General features: G+C 41.5%; 1 protein-coding gene across 4 annotated transcripts in view; it reads left to right on the forward strand.

Moving 5' to 3' along the window:
* ncam1a (neural cell adhesion molecule 1a) overlaps positions 1-12,728 on the forward strand; it is a 260,084-nt gene that overhangs the window by 187,699 nt on the left and 59,657 nt on the right. For all 4 annotated transcript variants that reach the window (XM_058415021.1, XM_058415019.1, XM_058415018.1 and 1 more), the window contains exon 9: positions 12,497-12,647. In XM_058415021.1, coding sequence (XP_058271004.1) covers positions 12,497-12,647 — 151 coding nt within the window. The remainder of the gene's footprint in view (positions 1-12,496; positions 12,648-12,728) is intronic.

The following is a 12,728-nucleotide window of genomic DNA, read 5'->3' on the forward strand; positions in this document are numbered from 1 at the left end:
CTGGAGATTTATTTACAGTTGCAATATTAAAGTTGCAGCACCCATGGGTTGGGGAATTAACCACTTGAGCTACCACTGCCCCAGCTCCCTGCTAGGTAGCTGTTGTACAAGAGGGAACGGTCAGAACTAGCCATGACCGTATTAGGGAGAAAATGGGAGGGGAAAAATGGATACCTCAGAAGATTATTGGTTGATTAGGTTGATTGATCATTGGTTGATTTTTTTTCTGCAACATATTCAGTCAGTATTCTTGCTACACAAGACATGAACAATGGATGGGTTTGAAGTTTGTTCACATTAGACCTTCTCTTGAAACTTTTAACAGGCAGACTTACTGTACAAGCCTTGATCTAACCTTTCTTTCTTTCTTTCTTTCTTTCTTTCTTTCTTTCTTTCTTTCTTTCTTTCTTTCTTTCTTTCTTTCTTTCTTTCTTTCTTTCTTTCTTTCTTTCTTTCTTTCTTTCTTTCTTTCTTTCTTTCTTTCTTTCTTTCTTTCTTTCTTTCCCTGCCACTCAGAAGTACAATTTTTCTTTTATTTACAATGAACAAGTCACAGAAATGAAATTCATCCTGCTGGAACATAGAAAGCAGGGATTGCATGGCCTTGCCTTAGAGAGACGAGCGTAGTACTACAGCTCTCTCCATGACCTTGGCCAGCTCTGCACCAAAAGAATGAATGTTCATGCTTGGCTTCATGTTGCTCACGTTTCATTCTGCCTCAGCTGCTCAAAAGCTGTGAGTAGGTTTATCTTGAAAACCTGTGGAAGATACCTAATTTTTTAAGGTTTTCTTTGCCATTTTTGTTGTTTCCTTTTCTCTTTCTGTCCTCTGCAGGCTTCTTGGACTCGACCTGAGAAACTCAAGGTACAGCTACTGATCGTTTATCCTGGTCAGGCACTAATTCTAGAAATTCCCAGTACTACTAGAGCAGAGTTAGTGTTAGAGTCTTCTTCACAAACCTGTATAGACAAAACACACTCTCTGTCCATCTCTCCCTCACACACACACACACACACACACACACACACACACAGGGTTAACGAAGTGGCCCTCTTTTTCCAAAAGGGGTGCAGTTTCATTTATTTCTTATATGCCTTAATTTTTTTTCTCTGATTGCTTCTGTGTATAGAAGCCGTGAAGATGCTATCAGAGCTTTTGTAAGCCGCGAGAACCATTTTCAGTAACCGTGCAGTCTTTCTCGCTATGTGGACAGCCTTTTTTTCCCTCTACTCCACTCAGCAAAATTCTTTTCATGAAACTTCAAGGAACAGTTCAGGCTGAAACGAATATAATTTCCAGTGTTGCTTTTACACAAATGCTGTGAAATCAGCCGAGATATGTTTGGTGTTTGAAGTCGAGTAAACCATGAAAGAGTTCTTAAGGCTACACGCCTTGCTAGCATAAACGCACGCATAACTCTTTAACCTTTTATAGGGACCATTGCTTTTGAATGTCCAGTCTTATTTGTCATTGTTTATGGGTTATTATGAATATTAATATGAATTATCCATGTTTCACATCACTTCTGTTAGATTTGTGTGTGTAAATTTGAAATTTTAATCATTACAGAGTGATCCAGACAGAAAATATAATAACTTTAGTAACAGTCGCTGATGTTTATGCCATTAGAAGTCGCTCAATTACATTAACAAATCTCCTTAATACATCAATTTACACAAAGCTCTAGGATAATAATTTAATCATAGGATTAAATGTTTTCCCAAAATAAACCTGGATTTTCTCTAATTTGTCTCACACTTTGAAGGCTTTCATTTCACTTGCCCTCATATATGATAATATATGCCTCCTACTGGAGTCTGTTGCTATGTGTGCTAAGGAAATATTCTCAGCCGTAAAGACAGAGCTATGACTGATAGTGCTGATCACTCCATTTTTATAGACACCATTTTCACACCCTGTCAGGAATACTGAGTGAGATTTGAGGTGTAATGATTTAGATACAGTATGGAGCTATGCTAAACTGTTAGCCATTAGCCTATTATACACATTAGCAGCATTAGCTTCAAAACTCCAGTACAAAACATGTGACACCAAGCTGATTGAATGCATTTGGGATTAGTAGAAAGTTCTTCTTCTGGAAAAAAACCCCATAATGAAATACACTATAATAATAATGACACACGTGGCTAATAGTCATTAATAACATTTAGAAAAGCTATAGCAGCACATGAGTATACACTAACGCTCCCACATCTTGCCCTGTAGAAGTGAACACGTCCCACTTTAACCCGAATACACTTTACACATGCTAAATATACAACACAGAAATTATGAGAGTGTGTAAATGTTAAGCTCCACACCGCCTGTGGAAAAAAGCAAATCTAGCAGCTCCTGTTTACTTGCTTAACATTCGAGTCGTAAATATTCATGTGTTTTCTACACAGCTGATAATGAGTGATTCAGATGCATATGGAAGGTGTGGGAAGGTATCAGCACACGAACAGCACAAGATGAAAGCCTGCAATTATAGGACTGCCTACGCATTACTGCACGTCTCCATCTGCGCCATCACGACCCCTATAATGTGGCAATTTTACTACCTCACAACCGTAAAGTTCCTCATAGCTATTTTAAGGAACATTGTGCACAGATGTCACAGGCGTGCATACGGTCAGGTCAGAGATATCTATATAGGTGCTTGTAACATGAGACTTTGTCACAGAGGAGCTGTACATGAGTTGGGGTGTGGGCTTAGAGCCGTAACGAGCAACAAGTGGTGAGGAAAATGTGCCTGTGATGAGACTACACAATCATCAGGACTTTTTTTTTCACCTTACTTGCTGGTACTGAACAATTATCAATACTATTTGCGCCTACTTGCACACTAGGTGTTAACATGCTGGGACTGCACTACTGATATTCAGCACTATTCACACCTTACTTGCACACTCTGTATATTTTGCAAACTTTTCACCTTTCAGCTTTCAACTACCTCGATATATATGCTAATATATAGATATTATGTGGTAGTTAGTGATTAGGGTGTTGGACTGCTGATCCGAAGGTTGTGAGTTTGAATCCCAGGTCCATCGTGCTGCCATTGCTGGGCTCCTGGGCAAGACCATTAACCCTCAGTTGTATAAACTGTAAGTGACTCTGGATAAGGGCATCTGCCCAATGATGTAAATGTAAATAAATAGATATGCCCACAAATCCATATAGGGTGTATAATATTACTATTCTTGTGTTTTCTTTTAACCCTTTTAACTTTAGGTATCTTTATTTTATTTTATTTAGCTTAAATTTATTGCTGTAGTTTGCCTGAACCTCAATCAGCATTTCATTGTACAAACTGCCATCTGTACATCTGATAATTAAACTTCAAGCTTGAACTTGAAGAGGAAGAAGTCTCGATAGGAACCGGACTCAGAAGGGAACCGGTCCTCTTCTGGAGGACCCGGGATAGTGTGATTCTACATCATTACTCTTTTATGTTGGTGTTTGTGATGAAATGTTGTGAATAGTCCTGGGATGTACACAGGCCGGTCTTTGTGATTACAGCAGAGGTTTTTAGATACGAATGTACAGTATGAGCTGAGATCCATCCATTTTCTGTACTGTTTATTCTACACAGTCTCACAGGGAGCCTGAAGCCTATTCCAGGGGACTGTGCCAACTCCTCACAGGGCACAATCATGCACGTATAAACACTATGGACAATTTAGTGAGGCTTTGGACTGAGGAAAGCAGAAGTCCACACACACACACACACACAGATGGAGGCAGCAATCGAACCCCCAACCTTGGAGGTGAAAGGCAAATGTGGTAATGGCTAAGCCACTGTGCCCCTCGAGCTGAGATTATCCACTGAGGAAATGGTGATGCTTTTTGTCATGCTACATCTACAGTATTTTATATCTATTTTATCAGGTTCATTCACCATGTAGGTTTGCTAGCTGTAGCCCATCAGTGTAAAAGACCCACCACAGAACCCCCAGTGATTAGATGTTATTCATTGTGCTCTATTTTCAGTAGGGACTTTATGACAACAGCAGCAGAGACTAGAAAAACTGAACAGTATAAATTTTGACCCTTCCTGCTGTGGTAGAAGAACAGGCTAATAGCACTGGTGAGATATGCATGTTGTTAATGTGTGTTGAATTGAATGTGTGCCCAGAGCAGTTTGATTAGACACTTATAAATGAATCCAACAGATCCAGCAGTCTAAGCTAACAGGCTCAATGGCACCATACTGTACAAACTCTTGGTCAGAAACAAGCTGACTCTTCTAACACAAATCTTCCATGTTTTTTTTTTTTTACATGATATGGACTTCCACTAAAGCATTAGAGCTAGATTTGGATTAGCGGTTCTGGTTTCTGTAGCTACAACATAGAAGCCCCATGAATGTATCATGTGCTACAGTCATGCTGAGGATTGTAAATGTTGTGTTAAACTTCACTTTACTGCACACTCCTGCCTTGTTAGTCCACTGTGCAGAATTACAGTTAGAGGCTAAAGCTCTATCGCTTCATGCACAGTGTGTGTTAATTGTTATCTAGCCGTAATCTGTCATTTTCTGACCAAGCCGGAGATTTTTATTTGGTGGAATCCAGCTGCTACACTTAAATTAGCCCCACACACAAATTAACTCCAAATAAATCCTAAATAGACCTCAAACTGGAGGTCCTCCTGGTCCTACACTGGCAGCGTTCCACTGATTGACAAGTGATACAGAGCAACATGGCTACGGTCAGTGACACTGAGCACTTTATTAGAAACAGTATATTAATACTGGACAGAGCTTCCCTTCCCTCTAAAACAGCCACAGTTCTTTGAGACATGGGTTCTTAAAGATGTTGTGAAGATTCTTCTGAGATTCAGGTTCATGTTGACATGATTGCATCACACAATTTTTGTAGATTTTTTGCAACTATCTCATTCTACCACATCCCTAAGGTACTCTATTGGATTCTGGTCACTGGGAAAAAGGCTAAAGAACTCAAAACTCATAAAACCAGAGATGAATTTTGCTTGGTGACGTGGTGCATAATCATGCTGGACACAGCCATTAGAAGATAGTGAATTGTAGCCATGGAGAGATTCACATGGTCAGCAACAGTACTTAATTAAGCTGTGGCATTTAACAATGATAGATTAGTATTAATAAGCCCAATGTGTCCCAGTTAAACCTTCCCCACACCATTATATCACCTCCACCAGCCTGAACTGTTTATAAAAGGCAGGTTGTGTCCATGGATTCATGCTGCTGGCATCAAATTCTGATCCTACCATCTGTGTGCCTCAGCAGAAATCGAGATCCATCAGACCAGTCTGTGTTTTTCACTGTTTGGTGAGCCTCTGCCCACTGCAGTGTTAGCTTTCTGTTCTTGGCTAAGAGGAGAGGAACACAATGTGGTCTTCTGCTCTTCTAGCCCATTGGCCTGAAGGTTCAAGGTACTGAGTTCTGAGATGCTTTTCAACTCACCACTGTTGTACAGAGTTCTTATCTGAGTTTCTCTAGCCTTTCTGTCAGCTCCAACAAATCTGGCTGTTCTTCATTGACCTCTCTCATTAACAAGGCATTACTGCCTGCAGAGCTGCTGCTCACTGGATGCTTTTTCTTTATTGCATCATTCAGAATAAACTCTAGAGACTGTTGTGCATGAAAATCCCAAGAGATCAGCAGTTATAGAAATACTCAAAGCAGCCAATCTGGTACCAACAATCATATCGCGGTCAAAATCACAGAAATCACATTTTCCCTCCATTCTTATAGTTTGATGTGAAGGTAATCCAAAGCAGCTGACACGTATCTGCGGGATTCCATGCATCACACTGCTGCCACATGGATGGTGAGGTGTTCCTAATAAAGTGCTCAGTGAGTGTATATTGACTCAGCATGGTGAGATTAATTGACAAATTGACAACAAAATTTATGAGGTTTTAAAAAAAAGGTGCGTAAAAACACCTCTAACACTTAAAAAAAAGAAAAACACTGATATGATAACTGGGTCTAGAGAGGCTTATGTGTTTTATATGAGCAAAATTAAACATCTTGCCCATTTTGCATGTTTGCCTTAATGAATATCAGCGTTTTCTGCCTTAGAATGCAAAATAATGTGCAGAATCAATGCAAATAGATTAATTTAACACCTGCACTGTGAATTAATGCAGCCTGAAGTCACTCTGGGAGCAGAGACTGTGTGTGTGAATTAACACAGACCAACTGCAGGGGTTTATTAAGGTGTAAAGGATTCAGGGGCATGTGAGAGGAAAACAATCAACAACCCAGGGGTGGGATGAGTTACTGGGATGAGTGTTTTATTTCTTCTATACCACTGCAGCTTTCCAGTGATTATAGTTTTTGTGTCTTTTTTTACCAGTTAATGAATATCTCGTACACCTACACACCTCACAAAAAGTTAAGGATATTCAGCTTTCGGATGAAATTTCAGGATGCACCTGAATTTAAGGCTGGCTGCCATAAATGTAATAATGTTGATTATTTCACAGTATTAGTTGTTGCACCACTGATATCATAGCTTCTAGGTGAATCCCAAAGCTGTAATTTTCTGGGTGTAGAGTCCTTCTCCTGGTCATTCTCACGCTGTTGTTAGTTACATCATTCTGTGTTATGTTTAGATGCTCGCCTGCTTCTGGGCTTTTTTTCTCTCTGTTAGTTTGAGATGTGTGTCAGCGCTGAAGTGCGGGAGATACGTCCTCCTCAGCCAGTGACTGCATGAGACCATTTTGTGTTTTCCACTTTAGTTTCCACGCAGTATGAGTAACATCACACGCACCAATCATTCCCTCTGCTGGAAAAAAAGAAAAGTGTTTTTTTTTGTTGTTTTTTTTTATATATATATATTTTTGCATTTTCAGCCACATGAAGACCTTGAGAACGAGTGCTGTTTTTATTCCCTATCGCTTGCAGCACACCAACTGGCTGCACATTTAGGAGGAAGTGCCTGAGCAGAATGATGCTTTCCTGCGTTCTCTATCGGAGCAGATAATGACACGCACACGGGCCCGTGATTGCGATCCGCCGCCGAATTTCACGACTCCCTTTTATTCTGGGGAGGTGGTTTTTTTTCCCTGCAAAATTTCACAACAGATGAGATAGCGGAGGCACCGAGCGATTCTGCAGCTCTATCCAAGGTCAAACTAATCGCTCACAGTAACGCCTCAGGCGCCACGAATGGAAAAACATCGCTGTAATGATCTCGCTAGCTCAGAACACGTAACAAGGCCTTGCACATGCAGCTTACTGCTTATTACTATGCGGAAGAAGGCGACACTGCATGCTAACAAGTTTCTGGACGTGCGGCACTGACCGGATGAAATTTACGACCCATCCTTTCGATCGTGACTAAGCCATGGCGCCTTAAATCAAGTCGGAGAATTGATTGAATTTCCGAGCGGCGTTCACTCCCATCCTGCTCAGCCGTCAGATTTCTCACCGACTTTCCAGCAGGTACTTTATAAATGAAGTGCCACTGCAAATTTCAGAAACGTCTAATTCTGCCGTTCTTCTTCTAATCCCGACGCTCAATCTATGCCTCCGATCGGAAGGAAAGAAACAGCAGTGATGATTCGCACAGGGCTTTGTCACTTTGCTTGCTTGGTGAATAATTAAAACAGTGCTGTGGATTTTAAACTTGTGACACGACGGGTTGAAACACAGGGAGGAAATACACGCTTGGCGCTCGGAGTAGGACTGCGTGTGATTTGTCCACAGAGGCAGGGACGAATTAGCGTCGCAGAAATCGACTCACATTCACTCAGAAGAAACGTCTCTTGTGAGAAACGTCTCTCATGAGCTTTGCTTTAAGCCTGCTCAATTTATTCAACCCCTTGTTTTTTTTTTCTTCTATTTGATTTTCGCAAACACCGCTTTCTCACAGCAAATGTTGTGTAACTGATTGCGCAGGCTGCTCCGACACGTGACGTGCATGGCCGATAGTTTCGACAAGGCGATGCAGGAGAAGCTCATGTTTATTAGTTGAGTAATAGGGTGTCATCTGGCATGACTAATAAATCTGCATCGACTAATAAAAGGCTGCATCGGCTGATTAGCATAGGCCACGTCGCGAGACTCAGTCATTCAGTCAATTAATTTCCATGTATATGATGTACTGCATGAGGCGTTCAGCTGCAAATTTCCTCTGAAATGTCTGGAATTTTTAGACGCGTCTACTGAGTTCAGACTCATGTATTAAGAGCTCAGTGAGAAGCAGCGCTTCACAGCAGGAAGTTTTCCAGGTTTTACTGTAGTCATCATGCAGGGCTGAACTGATGGACTTGGTGAGATTTAATAAGCAGGCAGATGCACTTAGAGCGACTTACTCGCCCGTCAGTCAGTGAAGCGTGATGGATTCTCTGCTCTACAGCCTGCAGCAGGACCATTTCTCTCCTCGATGCGTATCAGGCCTCCTGTCCATAACAACTCGAATGGAAGACTGGAGATGGACACGTCGATACGGATCGATACGCTGATCCCGTATTGATGGTTGCTTTGCTTTAATAATCGCAGACGCTGTTTAAAAGGTGGAGCTTGGAATTCCTTTCTGATTGAATGTCAGAGTTTTTAGTAGAGCTGCTGATAAACATGCTGAAAAATGTATGACCCAGGACAAATATTGATAAACTTTTTCGTCATTTTTTATTCATAAAAACCACACACACATTATAGTTTACAGAACTGAAACATAAATCAATCAGTTTGTTCACACACACACACACACACACATATATATTTATATATATATTTATACACTACAGCTGAATCGTTATGACTTTTACATTTGCCCAAACCCTTATGCTACATTCACACATTCAGCGACTGACAGTAACCGTTGGCAACTAGACATGAGTGTGTCCAGAAAAGATGAAACATCACTCCAAAATTATTCAGTTGGTTCTGATCTGCTGACTACATAGGCACATGAGTTACATCATTTTCATCCTTATCAAACTATTCACCGTGCCCTTGTATGCTCCTGCTGGGGGCGGAGTCAGTCATCCATCAAGAGACCACTCCCAAAAGGACAGACATGTTTCCTTCTAAGATAAAGGTCATCGATCAGTCAGAAGAACGTAGTATTGATTTGTTTTGACATGTCCATTTATAGGAGAATAATGAAGCCAAAGTGAATGCCTCAGACAGCAAGCAACATTGTTTTTTATTAATTGAATTAGTCAACTATCAATCCATCCATCCATCCATCTCTATTCTACACTGCCTATCCTGCTAGCTTGCGGGGAACCTGGAGCCTATCCCAGGGCACAATCGCACACCCTACAGACAATTTAGAAATGCTGATCAGCCTACAATGCATGTCTTTGGACTGGAAAGGAAACCGGAGTCCCCAGAGGAAACCCCCGAGGCACAGAGAAAAAATGCAAACTCCACACATACAGCAGAGGCAAGAGTCAAACCCTAACCCTGGAGGTGTGAGGCAGGAGTGTGAACCACCACACCACCTTACCTTCCTCCTCAACTCTGTAAACAGATTTTAAAAATATGTGGTCATTAGTTTTCTGTCCATTATAATGCATTTCATCAGCATTTTCTGAAGGAGTTTCCAGTGTCAAAGCTGTTCCTTTAAGATTTCTGTCACAGACATGTCTTTCTGTGACTTCTTGGTAACAATAGATATATTTATATTCTATTAACTGCATGAGAGAGAAGAGGTGATAAGAAACAGATTTCAGCACAGATAAGCGCTGGCAGGAATCAGCTTCCTTTCTGGACATTTTTACAGCATTAAGTGTAACTATTAACAGACTGACCCGTGTGATGTGAGGTTCGTTAACAACTAGAAGTCTTGGCAAATTGCTGGGGTAACACTGTTAGCAAGCTTAAATTTATATATATATATATATATGTACACTATATTGCCAAAAGTATTCGCTCACCTGCCTTGACTCGCATATGAACTTAAGTGACATCCCATTCCTAATCCATAGGGTTCAATATGACGTCGGTCCACCCTTTGCAGCTATAACAGCTTCAACTCTTCTGGGAAGGCTGTCCACAAGGTTTAGGAGTGTGTTTATGGGAATTTTTGACCATTCTTCCAGAAGCGCATTTGTGAGGTCACACACTGATGTTGGACGAGAAGGCCTGGCTCTCAGTCTCCGCTCTAATTCATCCCAAAGGTGTTCTATCGGGTTGAGGTCAGGACTCTGTGCAGGCCAGTCAAGTTCATCCACACCAGACTCTGTCATCCATGTCTTTATGGACCTTGCTTTGGTCACTGGTGCACAGTCATGTTGGAAGAGGAAGGGGCCAGCTCCAAACTGTTCCCACAAAGTTGGGAGCATGGAATTGTCCAAAATGTCTTGGTATGCTGAAGCATTCAGAGTTCCTTTCACTGGAACTAAGGGGCCAAGCCCAGCTCCTGAAAAACAACCCCACACCATAATCCCCCCTCCACCAAACTTTACACTTGGCACAATGCAGTCAGACAAGTACCGTTCTCCTGGCAACCGCCAAACCCAGACTCGTCCATCAGATTGCCAGATGGAGAAGCGCGATTCGTCCCTCCAGAGAACGTGTCTCCACTGCTCTAGAGTCCAGTGGCGGTGTGCTTTACACCACTGCATCCGACGCTTTGCATTGCACTTGGTGATGTATGGCTTGGATGCAGCTGCTCGGCCATGGAAACCCATTCCATGAAGCTCTCTGCGCACTGTTCTTGAGCTCATCTGAAGGCCACATGAAGTTTGGAGGTCTGTAGCGATTGACTCTGCAGAAAGTTGGCGACCTCTTCGCACTATGCGCCTCAGCATCCGCTGACCCCGCTCCGTCAGTTTACGTGGCCTACCACTTCGTGGCTGAGTTGCTGTCGTTCCCAAACACTTCCACGTTCTTATAATACAGCTGACAGTTGACTGTGGAATATTTAGGAGCAAGGAAATTTCACGACTGGATTTGTTGCACAGGTGGCATCCTATCACAGTTCCACGCTGGAATTCACTGAGCTCCTGAGAGCGACCCATTCTTTCACAAATGTTTGTAAAAACAGTCTGCATGCCTAGGTGCTTGATTTTATACACCTGTGGCCATGGAAGTGATTGGAACACCTGATTCTGATTATTTGGATGGGTGAGCGAATACTTTTGGCAATATAGTGTATATATATATACTGAAATGTAGAATGAAAATGTCTGAATAAGATAAGATAAGATAAGATAGAACTTTATTAATCCTGAAGGAAATTCTTTTGCTAGAGACTGCTTCAGATTACAAGAGAAATAAATATAAAAGAAATATTCTGTATATACAAAATTTATACAAACATACAAAAAATGTATACGATATATAAATATATATACATTTTTATAGTCTAATTGCTAATGTTACTTAAGTGGCTGTTCACTGTTGTTCAGAAGCTTTGGGATGCACTGTAGAGCTCACCATGTGGTACAAAGCACTTTGAGGGTCTTGCTGCTTTAGCCACGGGACTGCAGATTTGTGCGTGTGTGTGTGTATGTGTGTGTGTGTGTGTGTGTGTGTGTGTGTGAGAGAGAGAGAGAGTGAGTGAGTGAGTGAGAGTTTTAAAGAGCCTCCTTCAGAGAGGTCTTTAGAGAGGTCTTTTAGAGAGGCTCCGAGAACAAGATATTAGCACCCGTGTGAAAGCTTAATGCAGGGAGAAAGAGAGAGAGAGAGAGTGTGTGTGTGTGTGTGTGTATGTGTGTGTGTGTGAGTGTGTGTTCAGCAGTGTCAGAAAGTCCAGCTGTGCAGTTCAAAAAGTCCTCACCAGGCAAAAGCCGTGTGGTTTCTGCTGTGTGGTCCACTTCATTACTGATTCCTGTTTGACTCCAACCCAGCGAAGCCCTGGGACAGAACCGCTGTCACTCTCCAGAGCTGTGTACTAACACACACACACACACACATGTCCTTTTACACTCTTCAGAGCTGTGAGCTAACACACACACATGCACACGCACACAGACACACACACACACACACACATTTCCTTCTACACTCTTCAGGCCAGAGTTCTTCTTTTTGTTTTTCTTTTTTTCCCTTTTCTAATAAGCAGAACTGACAGAACTAATTTCAGTATCTGAAATCTCTCCACTTCATTTGCATCTCATGTTTTATATAAGCAGCTCATGTTGAAAATAAACCCCTGCTGCGTTTCTGTGTCCTGTCCCTCCTTTATGACTGAAATTAAAATGTTAAATCAATAAAATCTCACATGAACCTAGAAAAAAAGGGAAAATATTTGGCTTTTTTAATGTGGACACAGTGAGTGACTACAGTGATGTGTTCTCTTTCCGTGCAAAATAAAATGACCAGGATATTAACTCTAAAATGCATTTGATTACTAATTTTATTAACAAATTTTACTATTAACTGATTCAACAAACAGGAGCTTGGGTGAAATCTGGAAAATTAACAGATTTATTAAACGAAGAAAAGTATTGAATTTCTGGTTAATAGTTTCTGATTATGATCTCTCTCTCTCTCTCTCTCCGTCTCTCTCTCTCTCTTTCACTCTTTCACTCTCTCTCTCTGCAGAGTCTAGACCAAAATGTGATAGTGCACAGCGACGCCCGCGTGTCCTCTCTCACACTGAAGTACGTCCAGCACACAGACGCTGGCCAGTACCAATGCACTGCCCGCAACTCCATCGGCCAGGACATCCAGAGCATGTACCTGGAAGTGCGCTGTAAGAAACACAAGTCTTTCTTCTCGGACTTCTCTGTCTCCAAAATAATTTAATTTAATAATTTTAATTTACACAGGAGGC

This window comes from Hemibagrus wyckioides, linkage group LG18 (genome assembly GCF_019097595.1).
Source record: "Hemibagrus wyckioides isolate EC202008001 linkage group LG18, SWU_Hwy_1.0, whole genome shotgun sequence".
NCBI lineage: Eukaryota > Metazoa > Chordata > Actinopteri > Siluriformes > Bagridae > Hemibagrus > Hemibagrus wyckioides.